The 15,627-nt window shown below is 59.0% G+C and overlaps 2 protein-coding genes across 12 annotated transcripts in view; one reads left to right on the top strand and one right to left on the bottom strand.

Moving 5' to 3' along the window:
• The first annotated feature begins 109 nt into the window (after positions 1-109).
• On the top strand, positions 110-4,135 carry MFSD10 (major facilitator superfamily domain containing 10). Of its 8 annotated transcripts, none has more exons than XM_057309535.1 (13): positions 110-211; positions 789-974; positions 1,071-1,167; positions 1,428-1,531; positions 1,854-2,012; positions 2,097-2,258; positions 2,491-2,599; positions 2,675-2,808; positions 3,013-3,121; positions 3,205-3,295; positions 3,390-3,437; positions 3,524-3,613; positions 3,751-4,135. In XM_057309535.1, exons 2-13 carry the CDS (start codon positions 801-803, stop codon positions 4,106-4,108), a joined length of 1,635 nt encoding a protein of 544 aa, XP_057165518.1. In that variant the 5' UTR covers positions 110-211; positions 789-800; the 3' UTR covers positions 4,109-4,135. The 8 variants fall into 8 exon arrangements, with proteins under 8 accessions (XP_057165518.1, XP_057165517.1, XP_048067998.1 ...); XM_057309534.1 differs by having other exon boundaries at positions 112-211; positions 793-974; XM_048212041.2 differs by having other exon boundaries at positions 113-211; positions 793-974; positions 2,697-2,808.
• A 637-nt stretch (positions 4,136-4,772) lies between these two features.
• The window catches only part of ADD1 (adducin 1), a 91,780-nt gene continuing 80,925 nt past the window's right edge, over positions 4,773-15,627 (bottom strand). For all 4 annotated transcript variants that reach the window (XM_026485835.4, XM_026485836.4, XM_026485837.4 and 1 more), the window contains 3 exons: positions 11,359-11,515; positions 8,887-8,985; positions 4,773-6,635 (listed from right to left, as the gene is read on the bottom strand). In XM_026485835.4, coding sequence (XP_026341620.3) covers positions 6,268-6,635; positions 8,887-8,985; positions 11,359-11,515 — 624 coding nt within the window. In that variant the 3' untranslated portion in view covers positions 4,773-6,267. The remainder of the gene's footprint in view (positions 6,636-8,886; positions 8,986-11,358; positions 11,516-15,627) is intronic.

Here is a 15,627-nt window from a genome sequence, read left to right as displayed (position 1 = left end):
CGGCAGACGGAAGCCCCACGGTCCCTCAACACCCGCCCGCACTCAGCGCGCGCCGGCCGGAAGAGGAAGCAGGCTGCCGTCCACACTTTCCGGGGCGGGGGCGTGGTCGGCGCACGCCCCGCCCCTGGCAGCGGGCCCGGCGGTCCCTTCCGCATCCGTCCGTCTGTCCGTGTATCCGTGTCCGTCCGTCCGCCCCGAGCGCGCGGCCGCGGCAAGTGCAGGGCGGGGCTGCTCCCGCGTCCAGTGCGCGCCCCACTGCCCCGCCCTGGGGGCCCTCCGGGGCGGGGTCCCGAGTGGGGGCCAGGTCTGGGATTCCGGGCGGGGCGGGGGGCGGAGTTCGGGGCCGGGGTCCGGGCTCCTGGGCGGGGATCGTGTTCGGGGCGCAGGGACGCCGCCGGGGCCGCCCTCCTCCCGGGCCTCAGTTTCCCCGCCCGCTCCGCACGAGGACATGGGGTGGCTGTGTGGGATGGGCTGATGCCCGGGGCCGCGATGCCCCATCCGACCCCTGGCGACGGTTGGTATCAGTGACTGCGGTTTCTTTGCGCAACCCCGCAGCCTGAGTTTCCTGCTGCCCGGGGTCGGGGAGGGAGTGCACAGGGGGAACCCTGTGTTGGGTCGCGGGCGCCCGCTAGCAGGGCGGGCAGGCACTGTCTTTAGGGTGCTTGCTGGCTGTTGTCTGGTTGGGCGCATGGCGGGAGCTGGGGGACTCAGTTTCCCCCCCGTGTAGGGTAGACATCTGGCGCTGGGGTGGCCAGAGGTGGCCTCATGCAGACCTAACACACTCTCAGCCAGGCGGGATCATGGGCTGGGGAGCCGGAGGGAGCTGCACCCCGCGCCCACCCATCCGCCAACAGACGGCGCCAGAGACGCGCGTGATCACTGTGGTCTTCCTTGGCCTCCTGCTGGACCTCCTGGCCTTCACTCTGCTGCTGCCCCTGCTACCAGGGCTGCTGGAGAGCCACAGCCGCGCCCACGTGAGACCGCCCCATGTCCATGCCCAGAGGCGCCCTGACTCCCCCCACAATGGCTGCCCACACCCCCCACCCTTGTCACACTTCCTTGTTCCCCAGGACCCCCTCTATGGCTCGTGGCAGCGAGGTGTGGACTGGTTTGCCGCAGCGATCGGGATGCCAGGAGAGAAGAGGTACAACAGTGTCCTGTTTGGAGGTATGGCCCCCAGCCCCATGCAGGGACCCCTGTGATCCTGTCTGGACGCTTGTCTCTGCCCGGGCTCCAGTCAATCCCAGTCCCTGTCCCCGCCTTCCTGCTCCTGGGCACTGTCTGCCCCTCTCCAAGTGCAGTGTCCACTGGTGGTCAGGGCACCTCAGCCAGAGGCCCAGGGCTTGGGAATTGCAGGACCCACCCCTCGGGATCAGGCCCTTGGGGACAGACTGAGTCGTGGTGACCAAAATCTCTTTCTTTCCCAGGTCTGATTGGCTCGGTCTTCTCCTTCCTGCAGTTCCTCTTGGCCCCGCTCACGGGGGCAGTCTCAGACTGTCTGGGGAGGCGCCCGGTGATGCTGCTGTCCCTGGTACGGGGGTGCCCAAGGCGTGAGAGTGTGCAGCTTCCTCTCGCCCGCCTGGCAGCCCTCTGGGAGAAAGTGGGGTTGGCTGTGAGCCCCTCATTGTCCCCTGGGTGTGGTGCTTGAGGGAATGGTGGCTCCCGTGGCCCAGGCAGGCTTTCCCAGAGCTGCTCCTGCCACCTGTAAGGGCCACTGGGAGCACAGGTGGACCTTGGATGCTCCAGAACAGGGCAGGGCCCCAGGGGTGTTAACCTGGGTTTGTCGGCCCAACTCTGGGCCCCTCCTGGCCTCAAGTGACCATACCTGCCCCGTGGACCCCACCCTGAGGCAGGCAGGTCTGGCCACCTCGTACGCCATGTGGGCCGCCTCAAGGAGCTTCGCAGCCTTCCTGGCCTCCAGGGTGATTGGGGGCATCAGCAAGGGGAACGTCAGCCTCTCCACGGCCATCATAGCTGACCTGGGCTCACCTTCCGCCCGCAGCCGAGGCATGGTACGTGCAGGTGATGGGGGATGAGCGGCTGGGGGGCTCCTTGGCTGGGGTCTTCCTGTCTGGCTCAGGCGGCCTTCTCCCCAGGCAGTCATCGGGGTGGCCTTCTCACTGGGCTTCACCCTGGGGCCCATGCTTGGTGCCTCCCTGTCCGCGGAGACGGTACCCTGGCTCGCCCTGCTCTTCGCTGCCTCAGACCTGCTGTTTATTTTCTGCTTCCTGCCAGAGACCCTGCCCCCAGAGAAGCGGGTAAGGGGGAACCCAGAAAGGAACTGAGAGGTCCCAGGGCTGGGGGCTCAGTTCTGTGGGCATGGGGGGATACCCAGCTTGTGTGCCAGTCCCAGATGCCGGGGGCCTGGGCTGCCCTCTCCTGGTGCCCCTGCCTCTAAGGCCTGGCACGGGGAGGGGAGGCCAGGGCAGGTTCAGGTCATGCCCCTCCCCAGCCACCTGGCAGGCCCCTCCAGTCCTGCCCCTGCCCCAGGCACCCTCCATCGCCCCCGGGTTCCAAGCTGCTGCGGATCTGCTCAGCCCCCTGGCCCTGCTCCGTTTCTCGGCCGTGGCCCGCGGCCAGGACCCGCCTGCTGGAGACAGTAAGGAGACACCCCCTCATGAGGGTGGGACTGTCACCTCCTCCAGCTGCCCCAGCCTCCCGCAGCTATCATCAGCCCTTTCCCCACTGCTCCCCAGGACTCAGGAGCCTCCGCCGCCTGGGCCTGGTGTATTTCCTCTACCTCTTCCTGTTCTCGGGACTGGAGTACACGCTCAGCTTCCTTGCCCACCAGCGCTTCCTGTTCAGCAGGTAGGGCTGCCGGCCCCTTGAAGGACCTGGCCTGGGAACGTCCTGCCATCTCCCTGGCCTGACCCCCGGCTTCAGGGCTGACTCCTGACCTGGCCACGCGCACCATGGAGAACCGGCCGTCACCCCGGCTCCTGACTTGGCCGGGGGAGCAGGGGCGGGCAGCCGGCAGCAGGATTGAGGTGCTCAAAGCTCCCCCGCTCCCAGCTTGCAGCAGGGAAAGATGTTTTTCTTCATCGGCCTCACCATGGCCACCGTGCAGGGTGCCTATGCACGGAGGATCAGCCCCGGCAGGGAGATTGCAGCTGTGAAGGGGGTACGGGGCTCCCCCGGGGAGTGGGGGGGGGGGGGCAGGCTGTATCCTGAGCCCTGCTGGAGCTCTGCCGTGCCCACCCACAGGCCATCTTGCTGCTCGTGCCGGCCTTCCTCCTCATCGGCTGGGGGCTCACGCTGCCTGTGCTAGGCTCGGGGCTGCTGCTCTACTCCTTCGGTAAGTGGGCCCTCCCAGGGCCAGGAGTCCTGGGTCACAGCCCTCCGGGTGTCTCCTGCGGGCTGACCTCCACCTACCTGGTGTCTCCCGCCAGCTGCCGCGGTCGTGGTGCCCTGCCTGTCCTCTGTGGTTGCCAACTATGGTGAGAAGCCCTTCCGTTGCTGGAGGCCCCCCAGATGGGAGGAGGCCTGCAGGCACCTGATGGCCTCCTCCCCTTCTTCCCGCAAGGCTCACCCGGGCAGAAGGGCACGATCATGGGCACACTGCGGAGCCTGGGCGCCCTGGCCAGGGCGGTGGGACCCCTAGTGGCTGCCTCAGGTGAGGGCCCCAGGGTGGCCAGGCCAGGCAGGGGGCCACACTACCCCTCTGGCCGCCCGACACTGCTGCCATCCTGGGGCCGAGGGGCGGCAGGGACAGGGTGGGCCTGTGTCACCGCTCAGGCTGTCTCTCCACAGTGTACTGGCTGGCAGGGGCCAGGGTCTGCTTCACCGTGTGCTCTGGCCTCTTCCTGCTCCCCTTCCTGCTCCTGTGGAACCTGAGGCCTCCAGCCCACGCGCTCAAGGCCGAGTAGCTGAGCCCCACCCAAGCTGGGGGAGAGGAGGCCCGGGCCGGGGACCCCCCCCCCCCCGCCCCACCTTCCCCTGGGCCCAGACCAGGACAGCCCAGGGCCTGCAGCCCCAGAGGGCCCGAGACACTCCCAGCCCCTCCCTAGGTGTGGACGGCCCTGCCTGTCGGGCTGGGAGCAGTGACTCCAAAACCTTCCAGGCTTTCTGTTGGCTTCTCTCAGTGACACAGGGTCAGCCAGGCCTCTGAATGACAAAATAAAGCAGCTATTTTATATCTAGTGCCTCTCTCCAATACACCGCTATGCCTCGCCACCCCCACCCCCACAGACCCCCAGGCACCAGAAGCAACTTAGCGGAAGGCTCTTGGAGCTGCACTGAGCAGCATGCCAGGCTCTTCCCGAGTCTGCTGCCATTCTGCACAAGGCTGAGGACAAAGTGGGATGCAGGCCCCTCCAAGCCTGGGCCTGGATACCCGGGCTATGCCCTGCACCCTGGCCGACCGGGAAGGAGGGGCCTCTGTGCCAGGCTCTCCCCATCACAAGTCCTGCCCCAGCCTGTGGAGGAGCAGGCTGGGGGAGGGCAGTCCTGGGCTGCAGGGACCTCCCCGGTGCAGAGCAACAGTGTTCAATCAAGAAATAAACACTTGGGGGTGGTCGAGCATCAGCTCAGGTCATGATCTCAGGGTCGTGGGATCTACCCCCTCCCACCCCCTCCACGGGGCTCTGCACTCAGAGCAGGGAGTCTGCTGGAGATTCTCTGCCCCTCCCCCCATGCACCCACACTGATAAATCTTAAAACACACACACACACACGGATCTCTTTTTGGGACTCGAGACAAACTTCTGGAAGTCCTACCTTAAGTAAAGGAAAGGACTTAAAATGCAAAACTGCTTTCCAAGTTTAGACAAGGAAACTGCTTAAAGAATTTTATTTGTGAGTAGAACATGTTACAGTGAAGGACGCAGGACCCACCCTCCCAAGCCTGTGTCCATACGCGACGAAACTTCATGTTGTGATACAAAGAGTTAAAATAAGCTACAAAAGTGAAATGAAAGTCATTGCTTACGTGGGACAAAAGGAAGGGCTAGAGTCGCGGTTAACTGAAGGACGGGGCGAGAGCGGAGACCCTGACCACCACCCAGGCAACAAAACAATACACCGGACAAAGCAAGTCTCCAGAAAGCTCGAAGCAGCGGTCAGCGCCATGCAGCCAGCCTCAGGTCCTGCTTGGAGTCAGGCGTGCAGAACCCCAGCCCAGCTCTGGCACCGGGTCCACCAGGGGCCCCTCCCCGCTTCCAGGGAGGAGGCGAGCCGGCACCTAGCCAGGCCGGCACTGGGCGGCCCCTGGAATGGGTCCTCCACTAGTTTCTGCTAAGCAGCTGCACGTGATTTCTCAGGAATCTCAGTGAAAATTTATGATGTCCCCCAAGGAGAGCCGGGCCTGGCTCCATAAACGCCTAGTGTGAGAAGTTAGGGAGGGACCCCTGGGTCCCCTTCTACCTTGAGTTACCTTTTACCAAAACCAGGGGATCTTTCAGGCTGAGTTAAAGTAAGCGGAGATCCCTCCCCAGCTCCAAAACCTCCCGCACAGTAAGTGAGCCGTGCCCTGCTGGCAGGCCGGAGGGAGAAAACTAAAGCAAAAAGTGGCCCGTTCATGCTCGTGGTCAAAATGGAGGATGAATTGCAAACCTGCTGAAAGAAAATTCTAGAAAGGACTCTTCCCCCTCTTAATGTATCTTCTCTATGAGAATCTAGAGACCCCAGTAAGAAAGCGGGGGCCCCTGCACCCCGTTTCTGGCCTCTGGGCCATCAGACCATGCACAGGGCACATGAGGTGTACGTGGGCCCCTTTGCTGCTGGGTCCCCAGCTCTCAAAGGTCGTCAGGGTGCCCGGGACCGCTGGCGGGCACAGGAATGCTTTCACAGGACTGAGGCTCTGTAGCTACGACCCCAGTGAGATCACGGAGCAGGTAATGCCAGCGGGAAGCTCCAAGCTGATTCAGTCACCTGAGACGTGGGGGTGAGGGGGAGCCTAGCAGACACACAGCGCGGGAGACTGCACCACAGGAGGAGAGGGAGGACAAGGCCAGAGCCGCCAGGGCCTCCAACTGTCCGGCCAGAACCAGGACGCACCGTCCCCAGGGGAGAGCGCGCCCGCGGGTGCTGGTCCAGGCAGTGAGGGCGGAGGCAGAGGGGCCACGGAGACGCATCTCCCCCAGCACCCGAGGCCGAGGCCTGCGGCACGCGCACACGAGGTTAGCACCGGTCTACATGGGGATTTGGTCACACTGTGAGGGGAGCTCTAGCTACGTGGAGGGTTGGGCTTTTTGCATTCCATGACACGAGACAGGACACAAGACACAATCAGGGGCAGTCTGGTGGCGTCGGCGTGTGCGGGACGGGCCTTCAGGAGTCACTCCTCTTCTTGCTCTTCTTCAGAAAGGAGGGGGTACGGAATTTCTTCTTCTTCTTGGAAGGGGACTTGCCCGGAGACCCATCGCTGCCGGGGTCCACGGCAGCCCCCTCCTCAGCAGCTGGGGAGGTGGCCTCTTCCACTGCCGGGGCGGAAGCTGGCTCGGGGCTGGCCGCCACAGGGGACCTGGCGGGGCTGGGAGGCTCCCGGGCTTCACAGAGCCCCTCCTCCTCCTCCTCCTCCTCCTCCAGTGTGGGGAAGCCGAGCGCTTCTGAAGGCTCATCAGGGGACAGGTCAGGGAGGGTCGGCTTGAAGGTGGCAGCATCACTGTCCTCTCCAGAGGTGGCCTCCTGCGGCAGGTCTGGCGGGCGGGGGACGAGAGACAGGGCTGAAGAGCAGCCTCCGACCCGAGCGGGGCGCCCTGAGAGAGAGGCAGCGCCCCGCACCGAGACGGCTGCGGGGCTGGGCTCTAGGGGCTTTTACTAAGACAAGAGCAAGAAACTTGAAATCAGGTCTACTCCACTTCAAGGCTGGATGTGGCTCATAGTACAAAATGGAGACGCAACCTGGGGAGGGGGGGGCGGTTCAGCTCCTCCTCGAGGACGGTGTGCTGACAGACCCAGACACGGTTCTGGGGAGAGCTGGGCAGGCCGGCGGCACTGCGCGAGGACCATGTTCTGCACTTAACACCTGAACGGGAGTTTGTTCTAGAACCCTAAGGGCAGTATTAGTAGTTCTGAAATTAGGCCTACATTTGGGTCCACAACACCTGGTCTCCCCCAAGAAGAAAACCATGGAAAACGATGGTTAACTCCCAGACCCCAAGTGTACTATCAACATCAAACAAAATAAAGCCACTGAAGGCGGGAGAATGGAAGCAAAGAGAGGAACTGTAAGGTAAGGGATGGGGCAAAAGGCAGGCCAGCTTCAGCACTCGAACACGGGAACATGAGTGGCCACAAGGTAACTGCTGTAAAGACCCAGCCCAAGGCGGGGTTTCCGGGGAAGGTCCCATCACCCGATCTCTACCTGGACTCTGACCAGGGGGAAACCAGTTTTGTAGATTTTTACGACATCCTACAGAGTTAAAGCGACTGGCTGCTTGGGCAAGACTAAACCATTTAGTACAGAGAAACCAAGCCACGCGTCTGGGCGGGGCTCGGAGCGGAGTGCGGGTGAGGGGCGGACGAGGGAGGCTCTGGGCCCCAAACGCTTAGCGCTTCGGCTCTGGGAGGCTGGAGCCACCCCGGCTGGCCCCTGAGCCACCTTCTGTCCCACCATAATTAACTGTCCTTACTTAGGGGGACAGGAGGAAGTCAGCATTCACCCTGCAGAACGTGCAGAGGTGGCCTGTGGGGTCTCCGGGGAACTCTACCATGTGACCAAACGCCACATTAAAAACAGCACCAAACAGAGCTCTCTTGCCCCATCCCCAACTACGCTTAAGCGCTCAGCTTAAGCCAAGATCCCAACAGAAGCAACCCGCATGCAGCACGAGGCAAAACCCATCCCCACCCCACCCCCCAGCCTGAACCTCGTCTGGATGTGTGTGTGACCCCGCTGAGCAGTCGCAGGCTGAGCAGGGCCATGTGGCCGCTCGGGAACTCCTGAGACCCCCAGGGCCGTGAGCGGCACTGCCTGGGTCCCCAGGAGCCCCCGGGGCAGGCTGCCACCACCCAGCTCTCCGGCGACCGAGCCCCGGCCAAGATGCCGCTGCCTAGGAGGGCGGAACTGGGTATGGGGGGGGGGGGGCCTCTTATTTTTACTTTGAAAAAACAGAAAACAGAACTGAGGAAGCAACAAAGAAGCAGGAGAATGAGGTGAAGCACAGGGAGCGCTGGCTGGCAGCGGAGGGCCAGCCGCGGCGGTACTTACTATGGTAAGAGGTACTCTCTAGCACAGCCACCTCCTGTTTGGAACGCAGCCACAGGAAGAGAAAAGCACAGGGAGAGAATCTAGGCATTCAGTCACAGCCACTGGGTTACCAAAGGAGAATGGCCAAGCCATTCTTGTGGACAGTGGGGAGGAAGGCAAGCCATGGGCTCCCCACAGGCAGGGGAGGCACGACACGTAAGACCGAGGGACAGACACGCAGGCCACACGCCACAAACACGCAGTGGGTGGTCTGAGAGGCCCGTGGAGGCCAGCACTCGGCACAGACTGATCACTAGAGCAGGTCACACGAAGCCCTGCAGCCCAGACACGATGGAAGACGTTTCCAGAGGGGTGATCTGGACACAGTAAGGTTTGAGAAATGCGTAAGCAGTGGGCAAAACGGACATCATAAACAAAGGTGGGATCGAATCCCCGAAGTCTGTCCTCCCACCTTGTCCTCATGTCTCACTACTAAAGCTGCTGCCTCAAATGACCCAGGACAGAACCAAAACAGGAGCAAGGGAGACGGGCCAGTTCAGAACCATGTGTCGTGCTGGTTTCCACGCAAATGCTCGCTCCTCCCCACGACCGTCCACTCAACTACTGACACCCCGGTTGCTCTCCCTCTACTGGACAAGACACGAAATCTGCCTCTCGTGGTGGACGCCGGACCACAGAAGGCCATGCACCCTCCCACAGCAGGGCAGCCACACGCTCGCGTCCACCCCAGAGCTCACCTTCCTCAAGCTTGACGGGGGAGCTGGGGGGGGTCTGGGGGGCAGCAGGGGGCTCTGGAGAACTCTTTTCTTTCTGTTCTCTGGTCTCATCCAGATGCTCTGCAGACGGACAGAAAGGGAGAAGCGCAAAGTAAAGACCTCCAGCCATCATGAGCCTTCATGCTCCTCAAAGGCAGGCAGGCCCTCCTGCCCTGCCCAGCCGGCTGCCTCGAGGGGGACAGCTGAAACTTCTCATTCTCGGGTGCATCCAAGAGACCGGAAGGGCTCACGGCCACGCTGTATTCATCTCTCCAAGGGGTCAAAGAAGGCCGATTGTGACTGGGGTGTGGATCTGAATCTCAAGAGATTCAACCAACTTTGGATACAAAATTGATTTCCATTCTTATGCCAGAGAGAATCTGCCAGAGCCAACACTGACATGGGGGCTGGTGACCCCTGGCCTGTCCCCACCTGTGCTCCAGTGAGGAGCCCTCCCCAGGGCTGAGCCAGCAGCCCAGGGTCCCAGGTACCCTCACCCTACCCACCACCTCAAGGAGGTCACATGAACACTGCACTGGTTTCCATTCTTTTATGCACAGCATTTTCTACCGATAATTTAAACCTCGCAATTATAATATTTTTATTTTTTGAAGTAAAATATGCTGATGAGGACCAGAGAAAAAACTGCAGGTACTAGGACGCAGGATCCAGAAAATCCAAATCTACTTCTCTTTTAGGGAAAAATACATACCAATGTTATCCTAATTCCTTAAATCTCCTTCTCTCGTTTAAACTTTTTATATTCACAGCTTGGCATCACTACGTCTCGTATTTTGAACAAGCAGCTATAATCAGCAGGGCCTCTGATGTTATAGAGATGCCAACCTACCTTCCTGAAACCAGGTGTCTATGAACAAAGGCCTCTCCATCTCCCATGAGCTCCCTCAACCAGGAAAGGTGCCCAAGACCCAAGGCTCTCTTCCTTCCTCCTGCGGGGAGTGCTGCCGTGTGGCACCCCCCATGCCCAGGGCCAGCACCAGGCAGGGGTCTCTGGTAGTGCCCCCTGGCAGGCCCTCACACTGCAGACAGCTCAGTGATCACAGAGCACGGTCATAACCGCCCCATACACTCAACGGCTGTAACATCCCTCCTCAGGTGGAAGGAAACCCCTGTGTGCCTTGCAGTTTGACTCAAAAAACATTTTCTTGTAATCCAGATTTCCCAGACACTGGAAGGGCCCAAAGGGCAGACACACGTGTGTGCTCTGGAATCAGGATTTGCCTGCAGGACCAAAAGCTCGGGCCCACACACCACCCTGAGGCAGGGACTTATGGCGACAGGGCAGACAAAGCTCTCTGTGGGGCTGCACGCACCATTCAGGGGAGATGATCGGAAGCAGAGCCCCATGTGGCGGGAAGCCTGGGCTCACTCTGATGCGATGTGTGCTAAGTCTTAACCCTAATGCACAGCTAACAGAAAGTGACGGGCAGTGACACCGTAACACACGCTGAAAACAATTCAGCAAAAAACAATAGTTTTTTATACAACTCAAATTTCAACAGCATCTACATAATGCATCACTTGGTCTAAAACGAGACCCAAAAAAACCTAAATTGCGGCAAATCAGAGGTTACGAGGAGCAATACATAATTCCCTGGAGGATCCGCCAAGGACCCAGGGCCATGGAACACCGTGGGACTTCCATTCCAAAGGCTGATTCCCAGGGAGCAAGCCGGGGAAGACGTGTGATCCCTGCTCAGGATCGGAGGCTTCAGTACAAAGACCAGGGTTGGAACTTAACGGCCCTGAGGACGCAGCATGAACCTCCTGGTTGGGGGCTATCTGTGCCCAGGGCATTCCTGGTAACCAACCAAGGGTGCTCAGGGAAAGTACGCCTTTGTAGCAGAGGCAGGGGGAGACTGGCTTCTTGCATTAGTTCTCCAAATTCTTGGATCTACTTTCAAAACCTAGAGTTTGAAACCACTTGTTCCCAGAGGTTCTGGCTCTTAGTCATTGATTCTCATTTGTTGCGAAATAGTCCTGTTGTGTTTTACAAAAATATGACCTCCTGGGTCGGTGAGTTACCAAGAGAGACAGAGGGGGCACCAGCCACAGCCACACTCATCACTCGGTCTGGGCATGCGCTGGAGCCGTCACCATGCTAGCACACCGCCTGCGATCATACCCTGCCCGGGAAGACCCTCAGGGTTTGTGCAGAAAGAGCAGTCTGGCTGTAGAACACAGCCTCCTGGTCCCTCCTAAGCAGACCATTCACTAGTGTGTTTCCCCTTCTAATCCCTCCGGAACTAGGAAATGTGCACGGAATAACATTCCGGTCTTAACCAAACACAAGGCTGATCTTTCATGCGAGTGACTGTCCTCATCACCCCCAGTCAACACCTGGGCACAAAGGAGCTGGCAGAGCGCCTTCTCTCACTTCACGTCCCACCCATGCTGAGTGTGCCTGCGTGCCCAGGACTCTCGCACACTCACCTTCGGGGCCCTTCTGCTTCCGCTCCACCTCCCGGCGGTACTCCTCCAGCTCTCTGTCGGTGAGCGTGTTGAAGGGGTTGGGGCCCGTGGTGCTCACGATGACGTGGGGCTGGTACTCCTTCTCAATGATGGCCTTGGAGGCTGTCACCAGCTCCCCCTGCAGACAAAAAGGGATGCCCAGTCTGTGGGAGCCCTGCCCGCAGGGACTCTCCCCCCTCCCCGGGCAAAGCTGCAGGCAGGGCGGGGTGGGCAGATTTCCCAGAGCACACAGACAACCCTGAGACTTTGTCTGGGCCTCGCCCTGGGCCCTGAGACTGAGGCTAAGCTGCAGCCTCCAGTGGTCGGAGACAGAGAAACACAACTTTGAAGCTACAAAACAAATGTAACAGGAGAAAAAAATCCTAGGAAAGTCCTTCAGGCTTCAGAGGCAAAGGCACCAGGGGCACAGAGAGCAGAGTACCTCAGGGAGAACACCATCTCCTTCCTGGCAGGGACGGAAGAGCCAACTCTTTAAGTCAATTGCCCTCCTCACGACATCAGAAAACATCCAGGATTCCAAGTCGGGGAAAGTATGCTCGGAGATTTGCTTACTTTCTAAATTCACAGATTAAGTTCTGTTCTTTTAACTGCGTGTTTCGTTTACAACTAGCTCCTAGAACTTATCCCAAAACACTGAGAAATTTTTTAAGAAGTCCCAAAATACCAGTATTTGTCTGAGGAATTTGGAAAACCGAGAACATGTAGGAAAGAAAGAGAAAAAGCAAGCAAGCAGAGCACAAAGGTGTCTGGCAGTCAGTGCCAGGTCTGCAAAGGGAGGCTGCCCCATGCTGGGCCATCACTGGGGGTGGGGAAGCAGGCCTGGAGGGAGGGAGCCAGTGGGGGGAGGCAGCTCTGGGGTGTGTGATGTCCAGCCTATACTCACATGTCCAGCACAGCTCTGTGTCCCACCACCCAGCCTGGTTGGCCCCCAAATGCCCTGGGTTCATTTTCTGAGAAAGTTAACCAGAACACACACACATGCCCATTACTTTATGGGAGCGTCCAAAAACAACCCATGATACGACAATCCAAAATTCTGATGGTAGGCCTGGTCTGTCCATACTCTCCTCAGTAAGGGGAGAACACCAGAGAGAGACCATGCCCGAGCAACGTGCATGAGAGACAGAGCCAGACTGAGTGCTGGGGAAATTCAGCTCACCTGGGCCACCCACTGCCCTGGCAAAGGCTGGGGAGCCTGGGCTAAGGGGCCCCTTCCCAGCAAGCCGGGTATGGACAGTCCAGAGCACCCATGATCCATCAGGGATGCAGGGCCGGGGAAGAGAAGCAAAGGGCCTGCTAGAGTTGGGCACCTTTGCTCAGAGAGCCTCGAGATGCAAGATGACCTGGATGGTCAAGGGAGGCCCTCTTTCTGACCAACAATGACCCAAGGTCAACTGGCCTTTCACTCAGAAGCAGCCCTGTCTCCCCAAGACAGGGGACTGAATCCCTGCCTGCCACTCGCTACTCACTGATGCCTGTTCCTGTGCACAGCCCCCGGTTTTGCTTCCTTGAGAGGAGCCCGTGGGGCTGACAACAGCTGCGGCCCGGCCGTGCAGTTCCCTGACTCTACGGCAACGTGGCCAGTTGCATTCACATCCTGGTATCACTGCCGAGAAAATGACGAGGTGAAGTGAGGTTTGAGAGAAATGTTCCCATTCACTTAAAAGTTCAAATCAAGGGATGAATAAAGTATCAAGAATCACCTGCCACAGAGGCGCCCATGGACTAGCAAGGCCCTTCCCGCCCTGACACATGTAACCCTCGAGGCACAGCCTGTTGGTTCCCACCTCTGCTGCCAGGCCTCCCTCCTCCAAATTCCTCAGCCAACAGCCAAGCACCTGCCAAGACCTGGGCTCTAAACAGACTGGGGGACAGAGGGAGCAGGGCTTGGGATGCAGAGGGAAAAAGGTCCCCTACGGAGCAGTCTGGGCTGAGAAACCAGGCTGTGACGCAGCTGCTCTCCCCAGCAGGCCACGGGGAGGCTCCTGCAGCTTCCCTCACCTCTAGCCACAGAACAGGGGCTCCAAGCAAACCAGATGCCCAGGAACTGCTTCTGCACTTGGCTGGGAAGCTGGCAAGCAACACGAACAGGGCTAGTGACCCGATCTCTCCGAGCATCAGGCTTTCATCCATAAAACCCACTCAGATTTAAATTTACGTTCTCAGTGCCGGGCCACACACTTCTGGGTGCTCAACACCAAATGCACCATGTAAGTCTGCGAGGTGGGCCCAGGCCCCTCGCGCGTCCACCACACAGCACAGCGTGTGGGAGGGCCACAGCCCATGCGCACAGAGTTGCAGAGAACAGGGGCTCACAGTGCCCAGACCCCGCAGGACAGTTCCTGGCTGCGCTGGGCAGGCTTAGCATAAACCTGATGTCTAACAGCTCGATTCACTAGTAATGAAGTCCAGAAGGTGCCAGACTGCCCCAGGCTACATGCTGGCAGGTGCAGGGCTGGAGTGGAGAGAGCCTTCGGGGGCGCTCAGGACTCCTTCTGGAACCAGAGCATCAGGGTGTGGCTGACAGCTCGCAGTGCCTTCTCCCGTCAGAAGGCAACACACTCTGCATGAACGACCATCCATCGCCAGGGAGGGAGAGATGGAAGCAAAGGAAAGTCCTTCCCAAGAGCTCCAACCTCCTAAGTCCCAAACACATGTTGCTCAGATTCTCAAATGGAAAGTGTCTACACGTACCTGCCTCACTGGAAGGAGGACATTTTTAGGACGTTTAACAAAGTCCTTTTCACTTGGTCAAAGAGACTCACATTGCCGGCCAGCAACGCCCATCTAGTAGGAGGAGTAACTCAGTCTGCGTTTTGAGCCCCACACAAAAGCCGTGGTAACAGCCCCAGTCAAGGGCATGCGTGGAATCATATTCTCAACACAGAAATGAAATATGCTTAGTCGGTGGGGAAAAGACCAAGGGTGCAAATGTGAACACCAGAAAGAGGGTGGCAGAGAAAACTCAAGCTGGATGAAGAACCCAGGTACGACACTAGCATCTCGGCTGGGCGCACTTTCCTAGGCTAACCCCACCCAGATGCACCGCTCACGGAGCGCGGCACTCAGACTGTGGGGAGGACACCGGGATCGCCAGGAATCCCGTTCCCACCAACTCTGACCTTCTGGCCTTGGGGGCCCCGCATCTATACTTCATGAAACACAGGTGACGGGGCACACACCCAGGTCTGACACCGCCAGAGCAAAGCCAGAACAGGGGCTGGAGGAGGAACCGGCCCAAACAGACCCCTTTCAACACAGCCTGCATTCCAGCGAGCCCTGAAAGGGCTCCAGCAGAGCCCACTGCGTGTGACAGTGCGCAACAGCGCGCCAGGAGGACCACGAGCAAGGACTGTTGCAACCGGCTCTGCCCACAGAGCCACGGGGTGGCAGCCACGGGTGCACTCCGCACAGGAAGCCCCTGGGCTCCTGCACAGCACACCTTCACACGTCTGAGGAAAAAAACAGGAACTCACAAGATCACAACAGCTTCCAGCCCAAAGTACTGAGATGCAAAACAAGTACATCTTTCTCCTCTGCTCTGAGGAGCTCCTCCAGGAATGGCAGCTGGAAGTACATTCTAACGATAAGGAAAAATGGGAGCCCTGAAATTAATACGTAAGTATGCAAAATCCTGTTACTGGGGGGAAGTCCCCACAGGGAGATACAGACTTTGGGACAGAGCTGCTTCTTTCTGGCAACTGGAACGTCGCTAACATGAAACTTGCATCTCAACAGGGGTATATGAATTGAAAGAGACACACCCCACAAATTCCCTTTGAACGAAGGGTGAACGTGACTAAGACTCGAAACATGCAGGCAGTCGCGGCCCGCCCTCGGCCCCAAGTAGCGCAGCCCAAATGCTCACGGACAGTCCCCTTCCAACACGCCAGGTACGCATGTACGCAGAGGACAACTCTGGGCTTCAAATTTTCAGGCCTTTTTCCCCCGTGAAACACTTTTAAAAAATTATCCAGGGTTTTTTAAGGGAAAAGCAAAATATATTTCCTCAACAATACAAACTGTCTGACTGATTCCCCTTCCTCTGAAATGATGTCTTTCAATCATACAACCTCCAGTTGCCATATTCACAGCATGTGCGGTCACAGCTGAGCAAGCAAAGGCAGAAGGCCGCACGGGAGAGCCGCCACTGCCCACGGTCTGCCCATATGAGCCTTTTGCAATCGCACCTTGTAAAAGGCTTGCTAAAACCCAAAAGCGTGCACTAAC

Source organism: Ursus arctos, unplaced genomic scaffold (genome assembly GCF_023065955.2).
Source record: "Ursus arctos isolate Adak ecotype North America unplaced genomic scaffold, UrsArc2.0 scaffold_9, whole genome shotgun sequence".
Taxonomy (NCBI): domain Eukaryota; kingdom Metazoa; phylum Chordata; class Mammalia; order Carnivora; family Ursidae; genus Ursus; species Ursus arctos.
Note: the sequence above shows the minus strand (reverse complement) of the source record. Positions and strands in the feature narration are given on the sequence as shown.

What these genes read in the sequence shown, in the direction of transcription:
- MFSD10 (XM_057309532.1), top strand. Translation starts at nt 475, where the DNA reads ATGCCCGGGGCCGCGATGCCCCATCCGACCCCTGGCGACG. An exon ending in AGAGCCACAGCCGCGCCCAC is followed by an intron (nt 975 to 1,070) that starts GTGAGACCGCCC and finishes CTTGTTCCCCAG; the next exon opens with GACCCCCTCTATGGCTCGTG. An exon ending in CAACAGTGTCCTGTTTGGAG is followed by an intron (nt 1,168 to 1,427) that starts GTATGGCCCCCA and finishes TTTCTTTCCCAG; the next exon opens with GTCTGATTGGCTCGGTCTTC.